Below are 22856 nucleotides of genomic sequence, written 5' to 3' on the forward strand. Positions count from 1 at the left end.
ACATGATCTAAGATATATTACACTAAACAAGTCAAGAAAAATTACCCTCTAAGGTTATAATAAACATATTGCAACATAAAACTCATTTTTAAATTATATTTGTCAAATAAACAAAAGTTGGGTTAAAAATTGTCATTCACGGTTTTCTTAAGGACCAAAAGAGTCAAAATAGTTAAAATAAATGTTTTTATGAATATTATGCTCTTCAAGGGACTAGAAATGTAATTTGTAGCTTAATGGGCCAATTTTTGGGCTTTTCGGCCCATAGGCCAAAAAATTGCGAAAAATATGATTTTCAAGGGATTGAAGTGGTAAATTTCTCAAAACAGGGGGTAAAAGGGTAAACAAAACTATTTCAGGGGTTCAAAATGATTTTTTTCCAAAAAGGATCAAAAATGTAAAGTTTTTGGAATTTGGGCCAAAATTGTAAAAGTTGCGAAAAGTTTGGACTTTAACTGAAAAACTCTTTGCTGGAAGGGCTGAAACTGCCAAAGAGTAAATTTTGAGCTAAAAACATTACTTAAACAAGTCTATAGGTCAAAAATGTCAAGAAAATGGTTTTATGGGCCTAAAATGTCTTTTTTTTTAATAAGGGACTAAAATTGTCATTTTTATTAAAGAAGGGCTGAATGGGTCAAACCAATATTTTGAGTCAATTATTTTATTATTAAGATATTTGGGTCAAAAAAAAATACCAAATTACAACTTATGAAAATAGAATGAAGAATATACATATATTTTCAAATATCGTTATAAACAATCGACAAGCTTCGTGCCGTTGCGATTTTAACAATTGTTCAATTAAGCTTCCGACAATTATACTATACCTAAAACAAGTAAATATTCAAATAGTTGGGCTTGAAAGATCCTAATCATGCTTATTGGGCCTTCGTGGCCCATTGACATGACTTTTGGGCCTAACAATGATAACACATGTCTATTGGGCCTCCTGTGACCCAATTACATGTTTAAAGGACCCTCAATGGCTTTTATGTGCTATTGGGCCTCAGTGGCCCATTAGCATTGCTAGTAAGGTCCAAATAAATCACATGTGAAATGGGACAACGCGTCCTTCGTATACCCAACAGCCTTAAATAACACAGGTAATTAGCAGGACCTTGTAATCCTCTTCTCCTCGTTTGTTAGGCTTACCTTCAATTCAAGTAAACAAATACAGGTCGTTAATCAATGGTAATCAATTTTGTTTGGATTAAGTGAGTAATAACGGGCGACACCTCTAAGTGTCGTTCGTAGTCTGTAGTTATAATCAAAGTCTCCTGGAGGGAGAGCGAGAGTTTGTGTATAGATCTATACGGGGGTGACTCCCCCACACCTCAGTTGTTCGCTACAGTTAGACTCGGCTAGTCTAGGGTGACAAAATCTTAAGATCAATTCCGGCGTCCACTAGAATGCCAGGACAGACGAACTAGTCATTATCATGCATGGTTATAACGACTCACATAATAAATCCAATACTATCTGAGTAATCAAAGGAATTCAAAATCATTCGTTGTGACGGTATAATAATTCGAAACAATCATATTATATTATCGGAAAACATCGGGTTTTTCGAGGAAATCAACACCATTCACTTGTATTTTCAATAACTATAATGCAAAACTTCTTATATATACACACTTTGAAATCATTCATGCATGAACCTATGGATCTTCACACAAATATCTCAAAGCATTTCTTTTCAGAAAATATCGGATTTTCTGGGTTTTATAAACTGCACAAAACATTTTCATATCAACCCTGCTTATGAACTCACCAACATTCCATATGTTGACGTTTTCAAAATAACTTGTATTCTCAGGTAACAGATAAGCTGAAGAGTAATGCCAAGTGTGTTAGGATGTTATGTTTTGCAAACTCTCAAACAATTTATGTTATGGTTATGTAATATTTAGACAACGACTTGATGTGAACAAGGTCAGTTGTAATGTATTAATGCATGGTGATGTTTATGTTATGTTTCATGTATATTCATTGTGATGATATTCAATTTAAGTCACGCGAGCCCTCGGACGTTTCCGCCGTCTGGTTCGGGGGTGTGACAGAATCGCCATTCACCTACCTTCAAATATCTTATAGCTTAGATTACAGCATCCCTCTTCTAAGTTATAAAATATTGTGTTGGGTCCTAGCCTTAATATTACAATTGGGTGTTTTATTAAGGACTATCTTTATATCTAATCTAATCTACTCTTTCTTCCTTTCAGATGTCTTCCAATAACAATGCTTCTGGCTCAAACCCTAATGGCTCCTTCTCTCTTATGAACCTTTGTGGGAGAGTCATCTTGGATGGATCCAACTTTACAGATTGGATCAGAAACATCAGGATGGTCACTCGGTATGAGAACAAAGAATACGTTCTCGACAAGGAGCTTATGGTACCCGAGCAAACTGCTACTCCTGAAGAGCTTGTTGAATATGAGGTACATGAAAGAGATGCTACCAAAGTGGCATGCATCATGATGGCCACCATGACAGCCGAGCTCCAAAAGTCCTATGAGGACTACTATCCTTTTGAGATGCACCAGGACTTGATGGACCGCTACCATCAAAGTGCTCGTCAAGAGCGATATGAAATCATCTCCTCCATGATAACAACCCGAATGAAGGATGGTGAACCCATCACGGGCCACATGCAGAAAATGCAAAGGTATACCATCAAAGTGCTCGTCAAGAGCGATATGAAATCATCTCCTCCATGATAACAACCCGAATGAAGGATGGTGAACCCATCACGGGCCACATGCAGAAAATGCAAAGGTATGTGGACCGTTTAATGAAGCTGAATGTGAACTTCCCCGAGGAGTTAGCAATAGATATCATTTTGCACTCCTTACCATCATGTTATGATAAATTCCGCATGACATATCACATGAACAAGGAAGAAGTCACCCTCAGCAAACTTCAAGGACTCTTGAAGACCGCCGAAAGTGGTCTAAAGGGTAATTCGGTTGTTACCACTCCTACTCCTACTCCAAACTCCGCACCTGTCCTGGCAATCGGGAAAGATAGAGGGAAGAAGAGGAAGAGCCCTTCGAAGGGTACCAAGGGTAAGACCCTTGATGGATCCTCTTCAAGTGGAACCAAGAAAGGTTTCGTCACTCCTTCTTCTGATCCCAAGGAGGCTGAATGCTTCTATTGCCATGAAAAGGCGCACTGGAAGCGAAACTGCCCAAAGTACCAGCAAGATTTGAAGGATGGGAAAGTAAAACCCAACCATGCAGGTATTTACACTATATTATCTAGTAACTCACCCTATTCTAACTCTTGGGTCCTTGATACCGGTTGTGGTATTCATATTTGTTCTAATTTGCAGGGACTAAGAAGAAGTGAGAATGTGGAGCATGGAAAGATAAACTTGATCATGGGGAATAGGAAAGCTTCACCTGTCACCAAGATTGGAGTTTATACTTTGTTGCTAAGTAGTGGGTTTACTTTAGATTTGAATAAATGTTATTATTCGCCTGAAATGGCAAGAAATATTATTTCCTTTCATGCTTTGTACAAACAAAGGTTTACCTTTTCTTTTGATAATGAAATTGGTGGAATAAATGCTTTCTATAATAATGTGTTTCGATTAGGGTTTGCTTCTGGTCGTGAAGAGGTGGTAAGGAGGCTGGAAGAAGGACTTAAGGTCCTTTAAATAGGGTGAAAACCCTAAAAATTAGGGTTTTCAAACACAGCCTCTACTCGTTTAGTTGGGTCCTCCAACTCGTCGGGTAGGTCCTAAAGATTCTGCGGGCTGACTAATCTCTACACGACGAGTTGGGGCCTCCAACTCGTCGAGTAGGCTTCCTTAATTGCATGAAAATCCCTAAAATCTCATTCCTGGAAATCAGGATGTTACACAAAGTCTGGCACATTATTTTGCTTATCATTCCCATAAACAAATAAGCCTAGTCTCCATAACGAATGATGGTACTTAACTGGTATCAAAATTCATGGCGGTTTCTTTTTGGTTGGGGGAAGCGAATAATCCGGTGGATGTGACGAATCAATATTTTCTCGTGGCTCGAGACAAAAGTGACCATCACTTTTACACGTGGCGGTTTTCTATGATGACGGTTAAGTAACCTGTATTCCACATGGCATTATCTAAATGGGTAATGTTTGAATTCAAATTTGACGGGTTTTTTAAAGGCATTGATCATTCCAATTCCAACTTTACGTTTTTAGAAATTCCTCAAAGAAAACCCTAACTTTTCATCGCAGTTTTTCTCGCAAAAATTTTCCCTCAATCTTTTCATATGGTTGCTGAACAAAACATTGTTGATCAATTCATCACCAACGACGAAGACAACTCACAACCGATGATGAAGATTCAACATACAAATCTTTGGCTTAATCCTTCGCTTGATGTTTATCCAAAAGAACTGCAAATGTTAGTGTTGGATTTAAACAACTCTGTTCTTCATCATTAACTATCTTCTTTATTTGCAATTCCTTTGTAATAGATGTGCTTGGTTGCTTCTACTGCTGTCTACAACAAGACCATAAAAGTTGTTACGTTCTAATTGATGTCGAACAAGACGAAGAAACTGTTGGATATAGTGTCTAAGTCCATAACTATATTTGGTATGTACTTGACCCGACCCGGCATGGTCCATTTGGGTTGCACTTCACCCGAACAATTTATGGATAATCTTTTGAGAATAGTATAAGTTATGATTTATTGATATATTATAAGTTCTAATATATTAATATAAAATCATATTATTTAATTAGTATTGATCTATAATTAATTTAGAATTAATTTAGAGATCAAAAGTATGACTAATTAAATATGGGCTCTTGTATTTATATAGTGTGGGCTAATGCTTATTTGGAATGGGCTAGGCTTACATGGAAAGCCCATGGATACTCCATGGAGCTTTAACCCATGGATCTCATGGAAATGAAAAGACATGGGTATTAGGGTTTACATGGATGTAACTCTAATCCACCACACTATATAAAGGAGGCTTTAGTTCTTGAAATCACACTAGTTGTGGTGAGCAAACTAAGAGGGTCGATTTCAAGAAAGGTTGTGACTATTCTCTCAAGTTTCCAAGTTTGTGGTGATTTGTGACTTCCATTTGAGGCATCCACATTATTGGTGCTAGGCTCTCAAACTCCAAGCAATCAACTACAACTACAAGGTAAGTAATTCTACTAGCTTTATTTGATTCAAGTACCCCATGCCATGCTAGTTAGGATAAGAACCTTGGAAAAAATAATTATTTGCATGTATCTTAGTCAAACATAGATCCAAGGTTTCTAGGGTTGCATGTACACCATAGGAGTGTTAGAATGCTCAAAACCCATCAGTGGTATCAGATCCTAGGCTTGTTTACTTGATACTTGATGCAAAGTACTTGAAAATCAAAGTTTTTGTTCACTGCACGTATGAACTCGCCGAGTCCATGGGGGGACTCGACGAGTCCATGAAGAAATGCATGCTACTCGTCGAGTCTGTTCATGCACTCGACGAGTAGAGGCTGCAGTGTCCAGATTTTCGAGTTTTGCTGCTGGAAATGGACTAGAAACATTACCCTAAACTGTTTTGGTGTTATAAAACTTGTTTTAGATGGTGTAATGTTTATGCTAATCCATTTACAATGGCTATTATAAAAAATTACAAGTTTTATATGAGTTATTTATGATTTTTGAAATTATTGATAATCATGTTCTTGAACTTATGAGATTAGATGATCATAGGAATTGTTTGTAACCTCCTTGGTAGTTTAATTCATGATCATAATGGGTTTTAATGGAGTCCATAACTTGTCCTCAAGTTATGGAAAACCAAAGGTCACACTTTAATTTAAAAAAACCATTATAAGAACACATGAGTTATGAAAATGAAGAGTCTTCATTTTAATACTCAATTAACTCATAAGTTATGAGAAATGTAAAGTTTTGAAAGTTTACAAAACTTTCCCTCAAGTTTTGGAACAAGTAAAGTCATATTAAAACTTTAGTTCCAACCCTTAGAATTTTAATTATTAAAATTCAACCATTATACTTTATAATATTATAAGTTAATAATATATATATATATATATATATATATAAGAACAAAGTCGTCTTGCCATTAGTAGGCCTCATTCACTAAGCCGGTCTATAAGGGGGTATAAGGTTGTTGCCTATAAAATGGCAACTTAATGGGTGTCCATTCTCACCCACCGCTTCCTTGATCGGTGGAGGGTCGTTAGCCGAAAAGGTAGGACAATGACTATAATTCTTATTTAAGTATGATGAATATACTAAAGTAACTAAACCTTATTAAATTCCCAATCTTAGTTACTTTAGGAAAATATGAATAAGGTGCTAATCCATGAAATTACACTTTGCACTTTGATTAAGTCGTTAGTGGAGCGTGTGTGGTTAACCGGCACACTAACCTGGACTTATCAAGGTAGGTAAAGGGTGACTTAATTTTTATCATAGTATCGATGGAGCGTGTGTGGTTAACCGGCACATCGATTGAGGGGTAATACATTAAGGGTACCAAGTAATTTGCATGGTTACTTCACACCGTGTTTTGTGATTCTCGGCATCCCAGTCACAAAACTTGAAGGGCACACTCGAGATTGAAACATGCCATTGAAAAGTTCAATGAATCTCAAAGAATCTAGGAGTTTCTAAACCAATTAAAACCTAATTAAATATTTCGTTTTTCATGGTGGAAATTGGTGAATCTGTCACAACTAGGAATTCTGATACGTTGTAAACACTTAACAAAGAATGACATTGTAGCTAAAACTTGAAAACATGTATGGTGTTTATTCAATGACAACAAAATTCCATCAAATACCCTATACAAACATTCAAATAGTCAACAAAAATTAGAAACCCTAAAAATCCCGGTTTAAGTCCATTTTGGACTAGGATTTTCTTATTGGGCCTAATGGACCAATAAGCTTCCAATTTGACTATTTTGGGCTTAGAACTCTTAAATGGACCCTAATTGGACCCATTTGCATGAAACTTAACATTTTGGGCCTCATAAGCCTAGAATGGACTAGTTTATCTTTAATGGGCCTTATTGGGCCATAACAAATCTAATTAGCCCTAATGGGCCATAAAACTCATACTTTGATGAATATTGGGCCGTGAACCATCTCCAAAGGCCAAATGGGCCGAAAACCATCAATTGGGTCCGAAATATGGGCTCAAGCATAAAAAGGGCCAAGCCATCTTCTTTCTTCTCCCTCTCTCGGCCCAAGTAGAAGAAAAAAAAAGAAAGAAAGGGAAATTAGAGGATTAAGGAGGATTAGCCACCTCCTTATTACCTATGGGATTTCCATGCAAATCTCACATGTCTCCATGCACCATCCCTTCACTTCTCTCTCTTCTCCTTCTCTTCTTATCACTCTCGACCCAAAGGAAGAACAACACACACACAATTCACTTAAGTTTTCTCTCAAGAACACCATCATATCTCCTCTTCTTCATCAAAAAAAAAATTCGAGATTTAGGGCAATTCAAGAGGTTATTCCATAAGAATCATCATCATTGGTAAGTTATTGTTTAGATCCATAACCTAGTCTCTTTATTTCATCACAACTTCTTCCTAACTCACACAATTTTCGTGATCTACTCCTTAGAAGCTTCTTAAGTTTGAAATCAACCCAAGAAAGCTTTCTAGGGCCGAAAACAACACCAAACTCTTCCATTCTTTCTTAAAAACCGAAAACAACAAGCAAAGGTGAGTTCATACCCCTCTATTTTCGGTTTTCACAAGTTTTATGGGGAGAATACAAGTAAAATGTGTAGATCTATGTGTATGTGTATGTTATGTGTGATTTCATGTATGTTATGTGTGATTTCATGTGTTTATGTGGTAAATATGTAACAAAAAGGAAAGAAATCTCGAGATCTATGGTACAAGTAGGAAAATAAACATGATCTAAGATATATTACACTAAACAAGTCAAGAAAAATTACCCTCTAAGGTTATAATAAACATATTGCAACATAAAACTCATTTTTAAATTATATTTGTCAAATAAACAAAAGTTGGGTTAAAAATTGTCATTCACGGTTTTCTTAAGGACCAAAAGAGTCAAAATAGTTAAAATAAATGTTTTTATGAATATTATGCTCTTCAAGGGACTAGAAATGTAATTTGTAGCTTAATGGGCCAATTTTTGGGCTTTTCGGCCCATAGGCCAAAAAATTGCGAAAAATATGATTTTCAAGGGATTGAAGTGGTAAATTTCTCAAAACAGGGGGTAAAAGGGTAAACAAAACTATTTCAGGGGTTCAAAATGATTTTTTTCCAAAAAGGATCAAAAATGTAAAGTTTTTGGAATTTGGGCCAAAATTGTAAAAGTTGCGAAAAGTTTGGACTTTAACTGAAAAACTCTTTGCTGGAAGGGCTGAAACTGCCAAAGAGTAAATTTTGAGCTAAAAACATTACTTAAACAAGTCTATAGGTCAAAAATGTCAAGAAAATGGTTTTATGGGCCTAAAATGTCTTTTTTTTTAATAAGGGACTAAAATTGTCATTTTTATTAAAGAAGGGCTGAATGGGTCAAACCAATATTTTGAGTCAATTATTTTATTATTAAGATATTTGGGTCAAAAAAAAATACCAAATTACAACTTATGAAAATAGAATGAAGAATATACATATATTTTCAAATATCGTTATAAACAATCGACAAGCTTCGTGCCGTTGCGATTTTAACAATTGTTCAATTAAGCTTCCGACAATTATACTATACCTAAAACAAGTAAATATTCAAATAGTTGGGCTTGAAAGATCCTAATCATGCTTATTGGGCCTTCGTGGCCCATTGACATGACTTTTGGGCCTAACAATGATAACACATGTCTATTGGGCCTCCTGTGACCCAATTACATGTTTAAAGGACCCTCAATGGCTTTTATGTGCTATTGGGCCTCAGTGGCCCATTAGCATTGCTAGTAAGGTCCAAATAAATCACATGTGAAATGGGACAACGCGTCCTTCGTATACCCAACAGCCTTAAATAACACAGGTAATTAGCAGGACCTTGTAATCCTCTTCTCCTCGTTTGTTAGGCTTACCTTCAATTCAAGTAAACAAATACAGGTCGTTAATCAATGGTAATCAATTTTGTTTGGATTAAGTGAGTAATAACGGGCGACACCTCTAAGTGTCGTTCGTAGTCTGTAGTTATAATCAAAGTCTCCTGGAGGGAGAGCGAGAGTTTGTGTATAGATCTATACGGGGGTGACTCCCCCACACCTCAGTTGTTCGCTACAGTTAGACTCGGCTAGTCTAGGGTGACAAAATCTTAAGATCAATTCCGGCGTCCACTAGAATGCCAGGACAGACGAACTAGTCATTATCATGCATGGTTATAACGACTCACATAATAAATCCAATACTATCTGAGTAATCAAAGGAATTCAAAATCATTCGTTGTGACGGTATAATAATTCGAAACAATCATATTATATTATCGGAAAACATCGGGTTTTTCGAGGAAATCAACACCATTCACTTGTATTTTCAATAACTATAATGCAAAACTTCTTATATATACACACTTTGAAATCATTCATGCATGAACCTATGGATCTTCACACAAATATCTCAAAGCATTTCTTTTCAGAAAATATCGGATTTTCTGGGTTTTATAAACTGCACAAAACATTTTCATATCAACCCTGCTTATGAACTCACCAACATTCCATATGTTGACGTTTTCAAAATAACTTGTATTCTCAGGTAACAGATAAGCTGAAGAGTAATGCCAAGTGTGTTAGGATGTTATGTTTTGCAAACTCTCAAACAATTTATGTTATGGTTATGTAATATTTAGACAACGACTTGATGTGAACAAGGTCAGTTGTAATGTATTAATGCATGGTGATGTTTATGTTATGTTTCATGTATATTCATTGTGATGATATTCAATTTAAGTCACGCGAGCCCTCGGACGTTTCCGCCGTCTGGTTCGGGGGTGTGACAGAATCGCCATTCACCTACCTTCAAATATCTTATAGCTTAGATTACAGCATCCCTCTTCTAAGTTATAAAATATTGTGTTGGGTCCTAGCCTTAATATTACAATTGGGTGTTTTATTAAGGACTATCTTTATATCTAATCTAATCTACTCTTTCTTCCTTTCAGATGTCTTCCAATAACAATGCTTCTGGCTCAAACCCTAATGGCTCCTTCTCTCTTATGAACCTTTGTGGGAGAGTCATCTTGGATGGATCCAACTTTACAGATTGGATCAGAAACATCAGGATGGTCACTCGGTATGAGAACAAAGAATACGTTCTCGACAAGGAGCTTATGGTACCCGAGCAAACTGCTACTCCTGAAGAGCTTGTTGAATATGAGGTACATGAAAGAGATGCTACCAAAGTGGCATGCATCATGATGGCCACCATGACAGCCGAGCTCCAAAAGTCCTATGAGGACTACTATCCTTTTGAGATGCACCAGGACTTGATGGACCGCTACCATCAAAGTGCTCGTCAAGAGCGATATGAAATCATCTCCTCCATGATAACAACCCGAATGAAGGATGGTGAACCCATCACGGGCCACATGCAGAAAATGCAAAGGTATACCATCAAAGTGCTCGTCAAGAGCGATATGAAATCATCTCCTCCATGATAACAACCCGAATGAAGGATGGTGAACCCATCACGGGCCACATGCAGAAAATGCAAAGGTATGTGGACCGTTTAATGAAGCTGAATGTGAACTTCCCCGAGGAGTTAGCAATAGATATCATTTTGCACTCCTTACCATCATGTTATGATAAATTCCGCATGACATATCACATGAACAAGGAAGAAGTCACCCTCAGCAAACTTCAAGGACTCTTGAAGACCGCCGAAAGTGGTCTAAAGGGTAATTCGGTTGTTACCACTCCTACTCCTACTCCAAACTCCGCACCTGTCCTGGCAATCGGGAAAGATAGAGGGAAGAAGAGGAAGAGCCCTTCGAAGGGTACCAAGGGTAAGACCCTTGATGGATCCTCTTCAAGTGGAACCAAGAAAGGTTTCGTCACTCCTTCTTCTGATCCCAAGGAGGCTGAATGCTTCTATTGCCATGAAAAGGCGCACTGGAAGCGAAACTGCCCAAAGTACCAGCAAGATTTGAAGGATGGGAAAGTAAAACCCAACCATGCAGGTATTTACACTATATTATCTAGTAACTCACCCTATTCTAACTCTTGGGTCCTTGATACCGGTTGTGGTATTCATATTTGTTCTAATTTGCAGGGACTAAGAAGAAGTGAGAATGTGGAGCATGGAAAGATAAACTTGATCATGGGGAATAGGAAAGCTTCACCTGTCACCAAGATTGGAGTTTATACTTTGTTGCTAAGTAGTGGGTTTACTTTAGATTTGAATAAATGTTATTATTCGCCTGAAATGGCAAGAAATATTATTTCCTTTCATGCTTTGTACAAACAAAGGTTTACCTTTTCTTTTGATAATGAAATTGGTGGAATAAATGCTTTCTATAATAATGTGTTTTATTTTAAAACATTACCTTGTGATGGTGTGTATGAAGCTGTGTCTGTTGTAGAAAACTTAGGAAATAATGTGTTGTGTATTGATTCTACTAATGATAATAACTTGGATAAAGCATCATTATGGCATTGTCGTCTTGGACATGTAAGCAAGAAACGCATAGGCCAACTCCAAAAGGATGGAGTTTTGGAATCATTTGACCTAAAGTCAGATGATCGTTGTGAATCATGCTTACTTGGAAAAATGACAAAGTCACCCTTCACAGGTTCTTGTGCTAGGGGTGAAGGTTTGTTGGATCTAGTGCACACGGATGTGTGTGGACCCTTCAAAACTGCCACAAGGGATGCTAATCGTTATTATGTGACTTTTACGGATGATTATAGTAGATATGGATATGTCTACCTAATCAAGCATAAGTCAGAGACTTTCGAAAGGTTTAAAGAGTTTAAACAGGAAGTAGAGAATCAATTGGGCAGGAACATTAAGATGCTTCGATCCGATCGTGGTGGTGAGTATCTTAGTACAGAGTTCCTCGACTATCTTAGGGAATGTGGGGTTGTCTCACAATTGACACCTCCCAGGACACCACAGTTGAATGGTGTAGCTGAGAGGCGTAATCGAACCCTGTTGGATATGGTTCGTTCCATGATGAGTCGAGCTTCGCTACCAATCTCATTTTGGGGGTATGTCTTGGAGACTGCCGCCCATATCCTTAATCTAGTCCCTACTAAGAAGGTTGCCAAAACACCTCACGAGATGTGGACTGGAAAAGTTCACAATCTAGACCACATCAAGATTTGGGGTTGCGAGGCTTTCGTGAGATGCGAGACTCACGATAAGCTCGAACCCCGAAGCGAGAGGTGTATTTTCATCGGCTACCTACAGAAATCCTTTGGTTACATCTTCTACAGACCCAGTGATAATGTGGTCTTTGTAGCAAGAAGAGGAGTCTTTCGAGAGAGAGAATTCATAAGCCAAGGAGACAGTGGGAGGCAAATTGACCTTGAGGAAATTCAAGAGTCAAGTGGTGAAGGAACCTCAACCCCTAGCCCTCAACCTGAGGAGGAAACTCCTGTTGAGCCGACTGAAGAATATGTACCTCTGAGGCGTTCCACCAGAGTTAGGAATGCACCTGAGCATTATTATGGTCTCCATATTACTGCAGAAGGTGATACACTTATCAGTGATAACACACTGGTAAATCTGGATGAGCCTAACAGCTACACGGAAGCCATGGCAGGCCCTGAGGCTACTAAATGGAAAGAGGCTATGGATAGCGAGATACAGTCCATGTATGACAATCAAATTTGGAACTTGGTTGACAATGTACCTGATCATAAGACAGTTGGGTGCAAATGGATCTTCAAGAAGAAGACCGACATGGATGGTAATGTACACACTTACAAGGCACGACTGGTTGCAAAGGGTTATTCTCAAACTCCGGGAGTTGATTATGATGAGACCTTTTCACCAGTGACCAAGATTAAGTCTATTAGGGTTCTGTTAGCCATTGCTGCATTTCATGACTATGAAATATGGCAAATGGATGTCAAAACCGCTTTCCTTAATGGAAAGTTAGCTGAAGATGTTTACATGGTTCAACCAGAGGGTTTTGTCAGTACAGAGTACCCTAATAGAGTGTGTAAGCTTGAGAAATCCATCTATGGATTGAAACAAGCACCTCACAGATGGAATCTTTGTTTCAATGAGAAAGTCAAAGAGTTTGGCTTTTCGAGATGCGAAGATGAATCTTGTGTATATGTCAAGGCTAGTGGGAGTATAGTTAGCTTTTTGGTATTATATGTGGATGACATACTACTCATAGGAAATGACATCCCAACCTTGCAGGAAGTAAAGTCCTGGCTTGGGAAGTGTTTCGCTATGAAGGACCTTGGAGAAGCTGCCTATATCCTAGGGATAAGGATTTTGAGAAACAGGAGTAAAAAACTAATTGGACATAGTCAAAGCACCTATGTGGACAAAGTGTTGAAAAGGTTCAACATGCACAATTCCAAGAAAGGTGAGTTACCTATCCAGTGTAATGCCAGACTGAGTAAAACTCAGAGTCTGAGTACAGAGGCTGAGATAGCTGAGATGAGTCGAGTACCATATGCTTCCGCTGTAGGCTCGATCATGTATGTTATGACTTGTACTCGTCCTGATGTTGCCGTTGCTTTGAGCATGGTCAGCAGATATCAGGGGAATCCTGGAAAGGCTCACTGGACAGCGGTAAAGAATATTCTCAAGTACCTGCGAAGGACTAAGGACTGGGTCCTTACCCTTGGTGGGAGTGATGACTTGAAAGTAGTAGGGTATAGTGATGCTAGCTTTCAGACTGACAGGGATAATTTCCGCTCTCAGTCGGGCTGGGTCTTTACCCTAAATGGAGGGGCAATTACTTGGAAAAGTTCCAAGCAAGATACGGTGGCGGATTCCACTTGTGAATCAGAGTATATAGCAGCAAGCGAGGCAGCAAAAGAGGCTATATGGCTAAAGAACTTCATCGGAGACCTTGGAGTTGTACCAGCTATAAAGGAACCAATGGAGATTTTCTATGACAGCAATAGTGCGGTTGCCTTAGCCAAGGAACCAAGAGATCATGGGAGATCCAGACACATTGACAGAAAATATCACTTCATCAGACATCGAATAGAAGAAGGAATCCTCGTGGCAAAGAGGGTATCATCGGATGAGAACCCAGCAGATCCCCTCACGAAGGGACTGACTCGGGTTAAGCATCTCCAGCATGCTCGGAGCATAGGGCTGAAGGATGATATTAGTTTTAGTAGTTAGATAATCTTGAAATTTGTAATATGTAATTGACATTTGATGATAAATAAAAGCTGTTATTTATAAGTAAAGTGTTGCTATCTCTTGTCAATCGTTTACTATTATTTCTTTTTGCATGTTTTGACTTCCAAAATAATTATGTTATGGTATATATCATATTATTCAAACTCTCCACAGTCGGTCATATGTTGGAAGTAGATATGAATCAAGACTGTCATGGGTTGGCTTGTAGAGGTCTAAGATGTTAGACAAAACGGGGCTACAACACTCATGAGTGCTCATAAGTTCTGAGTATTGGATTCAACCCACGCTCACTGGTATCAGTTCATGGAATTTATCTCGAGTGATCGTGAGACGGTAATATCATATAAGTCTTCAAACCTAGAGATATGATTTGTTGCCTATGACTTGGTTATGCATTGATTGCACGAAAATACATTGGTCACTCGATGTTATAAACCGTGCCTTTGTGTGTAATTCAACAAGTAGTAGAGCAAACATATGAGTCGAAGTTTATCTGTTCCTTCTAGGATTAGAAGTGATATCTGGGCCCCTCGATGATTTTGTTTTGACCTATGTACCGGGCCCGGTCAGAACTAAATTGATGTGTTCAGTTAAGTTCTATGTCAAACAAATCGGAAATCGGGAAACAAATGTTGGACAATAAGCAACACCATGTTCCATGTATTTGTCCGGCTGATATCTAGAACAGAGGATTATATGATCACTTATCTAAAATGGCGCTTCATAGTTCAACAGAGTTTTAAGAGCTACGATTGCTGATCGGTTCCTGAAGTCATACTTGCAACTATAGTTATTAGACTCATCCAAGTGGGAGATTGTTGGATATTATGTCTAAGTCCATAACTATATTTGGTATGTACTTGACCCGACCCGGCATGGTCCATTTGGGTTGCACTTCACCCGAACAATTTATGGATAATCTTTTGAGAATAGTATAAGTTATGATTTATTGATATATTATAAGTTCTAATATATTAATATAAAATCATATTATTTAATTAGTATTGATCTATAATTAATTTAGAATTAATTTAGAGATCAAAAGTATGACTAATTAAATATGGGCTCTTGTATTTATATAGTGTGGGCTAATGCTTATTTGGAATGGGCTAGGCTTGCATGGAAAGTCCATGGATACTCCATGGAGCTTTAACCCATGGATCTCATGGAAATAAAAAGACATGGGTATTAGGGTTTACATGGATGTAACCCTAATCCACCACACTATATAAAGAAGGCTTTAGTTCTTGAAATCACACTAGTTGTGGTGAGTAAACTAAGAGGGCCGATTTCAAGAAAGGTTGTGACTATTCTCTCAAGTTTCCAAGTTTGTGGTGATTTGTGACTTCCATTTGAGGCATCCACATTATTGGTGCTAGGCTCTCAAACTCCAAGCAATCAACTACAACTACAAGGTAAGTAATTCTACTAGCTTTATTTGATTCAAGTACCCCATGCCATGCTAGTTAGGATAAGAACCTTGGAAAAATAATTATTTGCATGTATCTTAGTCAAACATAGATCCAAGGTTTCTAGGGTTGTATGTACACCATAGGAGTGTTAGAATGCTTAAAACACATCAGAAAATTACACCAAGAAGCAATTTACCCAAATCTTGCAGTTACCCTCTACAGGTACATTCTATGAAGTTTCTACTGATCAAGTCATCCATATGTTCAATGAGATGGGTCATCAACCTACTCTTTCCACAATCAGTCACTTCAAGAAGTTGAGTTTGCCATATGTTTGGTGTTTTTTCTTCGGAATTACTCTATGGTGTTTAACAGGATGGAGTTCAGGTTTAGATAAGGCAAAGCTGGAAGTTTACTATGTTATGGTTGGGTTATATTATGGACTAAATGTTGACTATGCATCTTTGTTATAAGAAGAATTTGGGAATTCGATTTCTCATTCCAAACTGACAACTGGAGTTTCGAGTGCTAGGTTTTGGGGCTTGATTTGTATATACTCAATAAGGTGTTCTTTTTCCTTCTGATGTTGATACTGCTGAATTTCCACCAATGATAGTTCCTAAAGTTGTGGTGGATGATGCTACGATTTTCCCAATGGTTGCTCGAATTCATAATTCGATGCTCGAGTTAATGAATCCTACTCATCAATTACTAGTTAAGTATCAAGCTTCTATGGATTCCACTCTAACTGGTATTCTTCCACCAAAGGTTACCTCTAAAAGTGCTGAAGGTTCAACGAAAGCATCTAAGAGAAATAAGAAAAAGAAACAAGATGAGAAATCAAAGGAAGTAGAAGAAGATGTGGTTAAGGAGACTGTACCCACAAAGACATGAAAATGGGTACTTAAGAGGATGAAGAAAACTACTCCTAAGAAATAATCTACATCTGAACCCACGAAACCAACTGAAGTGCCTATAGTCGAAACTATTGTTACACAAGCTGAGAAAACTGCTACAGAGACTCCTACTCCTGTTTTTGAAACACTCACACAAGAAGGCGAACTTGCTGTGAGAAAGGGGGTTTCAAAGAAAGTTAATAAGCTATAATTTACAGGGAAAGGAGTTGTCATTCATGATGTTTCGTCTCCTAGTTATCTTGTATCGAGAAAGAGGAATGCATTAGAAGTTGTAAAAAAATTGAAAAAGATAAAGCATAATCTTGTTGAGGATCAAATAGAAAATGTTATTGTGGAGTCTGATCAGGACAATGATGACAACATAAATTGATGGTTTATTTCATGTGTCACCACGAAAGGTTACCTCTATCGAGTCGACTTTCGAGGAGACAAGTAGTCCCGATGTCAATGCAAACGTATCTAATATGGATGTCAACATCAATTCTGGTACACAACCAAGTTCAAGAATCCCGAAGACGGGAGTCACACCATCCAGGGTTTCGCATACTGAGTCCGTATGGAGGAGTTCAAAATTCCAGACATCACTGTGAACTTATCTGATAATGTCACCAATGTCAATATGGGTGAAGGGATGAAAACCATCGAAACATCAACCACAGTCACAACACAAATCGAAACAACTACTGTTCCACCACCACAATCATCTTCACCACCACCTATATCTGTTACTCCACCTACATCCACTTCTACATTTTCTCCTACTTTTGTTGGTATAATGCAAGAACCAATTGCTACTTTATTATCATCTCAATCAACTGAACCTGAGAAGACCATTCCTGAAGTTGAAGCAGACGATGATGATGTTATGGTTTCGTTTGCTTATTTGCAGTTCAACCTTGAAGAAGAAGATATACATGATAAGTTAATCATGTCGGGTAGACAATTCAAGATCCTTAATTCTAAAATTAATTATATTCTTCAATTTTTGGATGATATTGGTGGCAAGCACTCAGTTAGTGGAAATGAGGTTGAATATCTTTTAAAGTCTCAAGAGTCTCGTCTGAGAACCTTGATTGAAAGTGTTGATCAGAAAAATAAAGAGCGAGTGGCAAATCAGTCTCGTAATTTTGATCATGAGGTTTCTAAACTTTGTGATTTTGTGAAAGAACGTCATGAACTTTTTGAAAAGATGGTATCTGAATCGAAAGCTTCTCTTGAATTGAAGGTGAATGAGCTTAGAGAATTAATATCCAAAGAAGTTTAGAACTTGGATAACTACTGTGTTTGTGAATAAAAAGATTGATGCAGTGGCTGATGCAACAACTCGATTGATAGAAGATATTACTGCTTTCAGAAAGGATTATTCACATGATCTCAAGGTCAAGTTTGAAAAAGATGACAAAGTTTTTGAGAAGGTTCAAAATTTTTTGTATGATTTTAAAGAAACTTTGTCAGAAATTGATCTTTCGTCTCTCAATATTCTATTTCTGCAATGATTTCGAATATCCAGTCAAGTATCAAAGCAGAGTTGGCTCCAATCCTCAATTTGGTACTTCGACTACCAACAAATGTTCCACGTCCCGCGCACGTCTCGTAAAGGGGAGAAAGGGGAGTTGGTTCTTCAAAGGGTTCAGTCGAAAGTACTTAACTTTCGTTATCTTATATATTTACAAGGCATTTTCAGTTTCGCATTGTATTGTCAGTCCTTGTATTTTTTTTTTGTGTCTGTGATGTACCCTATAAATAGGGTACATACTTAGGTGATAGGGTAATGAACACTCTCAGAATACTTTCTGTACTCTAAAACTTTTGTACTTTTCTAGATAATATACTAAACTAAACAGATCATATTTAGATTTTCATGTTCTTTACTGCTTTCATTGATTCAATTGATTAAAACGCAATTTAAAACTCTCTTGAGTTATGTTTTCAAACAATTAATTAAAGATTATATATGTTTTTACGTTTTATCAGTTATGATCCGATCATATTATTTTGATCATTTTGTGTGATGTTAAAAGTTGAGTTTTCACACAACTAGTTAAAGGTTATATATTTTTTTTTACGTTTTATCCATTATGATTTGATCTGATTATTTTGATCATTTTGACCGACCCGATTATATAACCATTTTCTAGTGTCTCTAATCTAAAAAGTTTCTATTCAAAACTTGATGTTACAACTTGTATAAAGATACGCATAGTGAAAAGAGAAAAACATAATCTTCAGGTCGACAATGTAATCATTGTTGTTTTTAGATTTTCTTTTTGGAGATTTTTTAACAATTGAACACCGAAATTTTTTCATTTTATATTTTAATTGTAAAACAAATTTTTGTTAGAGTTACACTTCTCATTTTCACTTATTTTGATATACATTGACACTTATCATTGTTAGATGTTATATTTTTGTTAGAACAACATTAGAAAAAGATCCTACAAATGACACTTATCATTATTTAGACATTATATTTCTCAATTAGGTACAAAAATTTGTTTTACAAAGCCCCAAAAATACAGGATAATTGTCATTTGAAGGACTGCGTTGGTTAAAGAAATCTACAAATGATAGAATATGGTAATTGGCTATTAGTGTAAAGACTATTATTGTAAAAAAAAATCTACTATATTTGCAAAATGGTTCTCATTCGAAGGACTTTTATGGGTAAGTATTAAGAATATGACAAAATAGTGAGATTGGCTAATAGTGTAAGGATTATTATTGTAAGGTATAGAAATTGCGAGGGTGAAATTTTATAATCTACCGTTCTTTATTATGTGCCTGCCCACCGCGTGTTCTTCCTTTCCCTCTCCCTCCACCTCCCCGTCCCCCCTCCATCTACGTTTCCCATCATAAACACACACAAAAATAACCCACAAACAGGTGGGTCGATGAATGCAGAGAATGATTTTGAATAATTAAACATCGTTTTATTTTAAATTTTCGGTTTTTTAGGTTTAGAATTTCGAACCAGATTTGAACTCTACAAAAATGGCGATCATATCGCAGGACGTGATAAAGGAATTCGAGAATATGATGGAATCAAGTCGGTGTTTTTCTCTAAAAAACCCTAATTCGTTGCTATCGTTGATTCTTTGTCTTTTACTTGTTATTTTGATCTATAGCATCGCTAACAATTTTCTTTTTCTTTTTCTTTTTGCAAATTTGTTGTTTCAGTTGATGAGCCACTCAAGATTACATTTGAGGTTTAGCTTTCTGCTCTCTTTCTATTTGTTTACATCATTATGTTTCTGATGGATCTGCTGGGTGTAGTTTAGAATGTGTATTTCAAATTAACGTGATCCTGTTTGGTAATTGTAAATAGTTTTGTGCTTGATCGGAACCTCTATATTCGAATCGTAAGTCAACATTTGAGTCTTTTTGCTCAAATGAACAAGAGGTGTCAAATTGTAATACAAATGAACTCCCAGGTTGAAATTTTGTTATTTTCTGGTTTAGTTGCCCCTACCCATTTTTTCGTAGTTAAGAGGTCTTCAAAGTTTTTTTAGTATAAAATCATAATGGAACAATTTTCACCCTTAAAAAGGAATTTTTCTTATATCAACTTATTAAGCATTCAATTTTGCTCCTCTTTAGTATATTTTCTGGTTTAATAATAGTGATTGAGCTCACATGTGGTGGTGTTATTTGAGTTTTGATGTCAATTAGGTTACTTCAAAAAAATCTTTATTATCATAATAATTTACAATTATTTGAAAAAGAAGTTTATCTTTAATTTGTATGGAGTTGTTTTACTAAAAGTGGAATTGGATGCTTATTTTCAGAATTTGCATCAAGGGTATCCAACTGAGGCCCTGATCAGGTTTCTAAAGGCAAGAGATGGAAATGTCCCCAAAGCCCACAAAATGGTCAGCTCAAATTCCTTTCTTGAAATTCATCTGTTATTTTTTAAGATTCCTAATTATAAAATATTCTCTTTTCAGCTTGTTGATTGTTTAAGTTGGAGGATTCAAAATGAGATTGATAATATATTGTCGGTGAGTAAATATAATTGTTATGGATGCCATAAATAAAACTCGATAAGTCCATGCAAAATATTAACTTTTTTTTTTTTGTTTATATCATCTATACAGAAACCAATCGTCCCTGCTGACTTTTATAGAGGAGTCCGTGATTCACAGCTTTTAGGAATGTCAGGTTACACAAAAGAGGTACTCATCTTTACCATATTTGTCAATTTTTCCCCCTCAAAGAAACATTGTAATCAAAAATTCCAATGACAAGTGACTGTTGTTTGGTTTGTTGTTAAAGGGGCGGCCTGTTTTTGCTGTTGGTGTAGGGCTCAGCACATATGATAACGCCTCTGTAAGATAAGACTTATCATTAATGTTTTCTTACTTGGAAAAAAGGGTATATTCGTCTTTTGTTGTGGTATAGGCCATGTGTAAACATAACATAATGCAGCTAGTATTCTCTCCACAAATAAATAATAAGTTGGTTTATATGAGCGTATTGATTATCGTATATATAGTCTTTATTTACCACTAAAATTCTTTTCCTTTTTTTATAGATTCATTACTATGTTCAATCGCATATCCAGATAAATGAATACAGAGACCGGATATTAGTGGTAAGTTATTAATTGCAATAAGTAAATAATATTAGCTTTTAGCTTTTAGTTAATAATCCAATTTTCCTTTTTTTTTTTTTTTTTTCTAGCCAGCTGCAACGAAAAAGTTTGACCGACATATTAGCACATGTGTCAAGGTTCTGGATATGACTGGACTTAAAATCTCACAACTCAGTCAACTTAAGGTACTAAGACTCATTTTCTTATAGTATAAATCTATATAATAAAAGGGAACTTTTTTATGTTTAAATCAAATGTCCCATTGAACTTTTGGTAGGAAAAAAATGGTAGAGTTGTATGAAAAGTAGAATAATGATGTGGCAATCCATTAAACTCATCTTTGTAAAGTTTAATGCATTGTATTTGTAGGTATGATAGGTGAATTGAGCTTTTGTTAAGTCAAACAATCTTCAAAAGGTTTTTATTAATCAAAGTAAATATATTTTTGGCCTTTTAAAGAAATTCAAGTTTCATGTCCTTATTTTTCTAGCCAACTTAAAATTTATGAAATAGCGTGACAAAATAATAATAAAAATCATATTTTTTTTATGATTGTATGCAGTTATTGACAGTTATATCTAGCATTGATGACTTGAACTACCCAGAAAAAAGTGACGCCTACTATATTGTGAATGCTCCATACATATTTTCAGCTTGCTGGAAGGTTTGTTATTTTAACTTTAACAAAAAAAAAAAAAAATAAAGGGATTTCTTGTTCGCCTGTAAGTTTAAAGTTTGTAGGTTGTGAGGCCTCTTTTGCAAGAAAGAACAAGGAAGAAAGTTCAAGTCCTTTCAGGTTGTGGAAAAGATGAATTATTGAAGGTGATAATCTCATAATGATATATTTTTACTTTAAATATCAAAACTTAGGTATACGCAAAAATCGAAGAGGGAATAAAAAAAATAAAAAATAAAAGATGAAAAGAGAGTAGAGTGGTAACGTATGTTTGACTTGAATAATGGGCAGATAATGGATTATGATTCCCTGCCACATTTTGTTAGAAGAGAAGGAGGTGGAGGTGGATCATCTTCATCGAGAGGTTCAAAAAACAGCAATGGTGCTGATGACAATTGCTTCTCATTGGATCATGAGTTCCATCAGGAGCTTTATAATTATATTAACAAGCAAGCTGAGGATGTGGAGCCTCCACGTGTCACAAAACACAGATCATTTCATGTGGATTTCCCTGAACCCAATCCGGATGATTGTAGGATTGCACAGAGTATAGAATCCGAATTACAAAAGTTCAGTCAGGGGAATGGAATTGCTGACCCCACACTAAATCAAGATCATAAACAAAAGAAATAATTATACTATTTAATAAAACTAATATTTATTCCCTCCTGTCAATCTATGTGACCCGGGTTTAATTTCAAATTTAAAAACCCGTTGAGGGTTTTAAGGATTACAAAAAAGACAGAAATGTTGTAACTTTATAACTTGCTTTTTTCATCAGGGTAATAATCCTTCCTTGTGTCTCTCTATCTCTCTTTCAACTTTAAAAACTTGGTTTTCAATCTAACTTTTTTGGATGAAACAAATACAAGGAGAAGAAACGAATATACCTTCTTTTTATCAACTGTTTGCTTCATATATATATATATATATATATATATATATATATATATAT

The 22856-nt window shown here is 36.3% G+C and overlaps 1 protein-coding gene across 1 annotated transcript; it reads left to right on the top strand.

Moving 5' to 3' along the window:
• Positions 1 to 19429: 19429 nt before the first annotated feature.
• LOC145123575 (SEC14 cytosolic factor-like) lies at positions 19430 to 22704 on the top strand. The gene is made up of 12 exons (XM_079058785.1): positions 19430 to 19517; positions 19590 to 19680; positions 19812 to 19840; positions 20420 to 20503; positions 20579 to 20632; positions 20729 to 20806; positions 20907 to 20960; positions 21166 to 21225; positions 21315 to 21410; positions 21788 to 21889; positions 21967 to 22047; positions 22193 to 22704. The coding sequence occupies exons 2-12, from the start codon at positions 19626 to 19628 to the stop codon at positions 22532 to 22534; spliced, it is 1035 nt and encodes a 344-aa protein (XP_078914911.1). The 5' UTR covers positions 19430 to 19517; positions 19590 to 19625; the 3' UTR covers positions 22535 to 22704.
• The last annotated feature ends 152 nt before the right edge of the window (positions 22705 to 22856 follow it).

Source organism: Lactuca virosa, chromosome 7 (genome assembly GCF_052849685.1).
Source record: "Lactuca virosa cultivar CGN04683 chromosome 7, Lactuca_virosa_CGN04683_v6, whole genome shotgun sequence".
Lineage (NCBI taxonomy): Eukaryota > Viridiplantae > Streptophyta > Magnoliopsida > Asterales > Asteraceae > Lactuca > Lactuca virosa.

Bases quoted from the DNA above. Each gene is read 5' to 3' on its own strand.
- LOC145123575 (XM_079058785.1), top strand. From the start codon at position 19,626: ATGGCGATCATATCGCAGGACGTGATAAAGGAATTCGAGAATATGATG. The intron at 20,633-20,728 runs GTGAGTAAATAT...TCATCTATACAG, and splicing joins AGATTGATAATATATTGTCG to AAACCAATCGTCCCTGCTGA. The intron at 20,961-21,165 runs GTAAGATAAGAC...CTTTTTTTATAG, and splicing joins GCACATATGATAACGCCTCT to ATTCATTACTATGTTCAATC.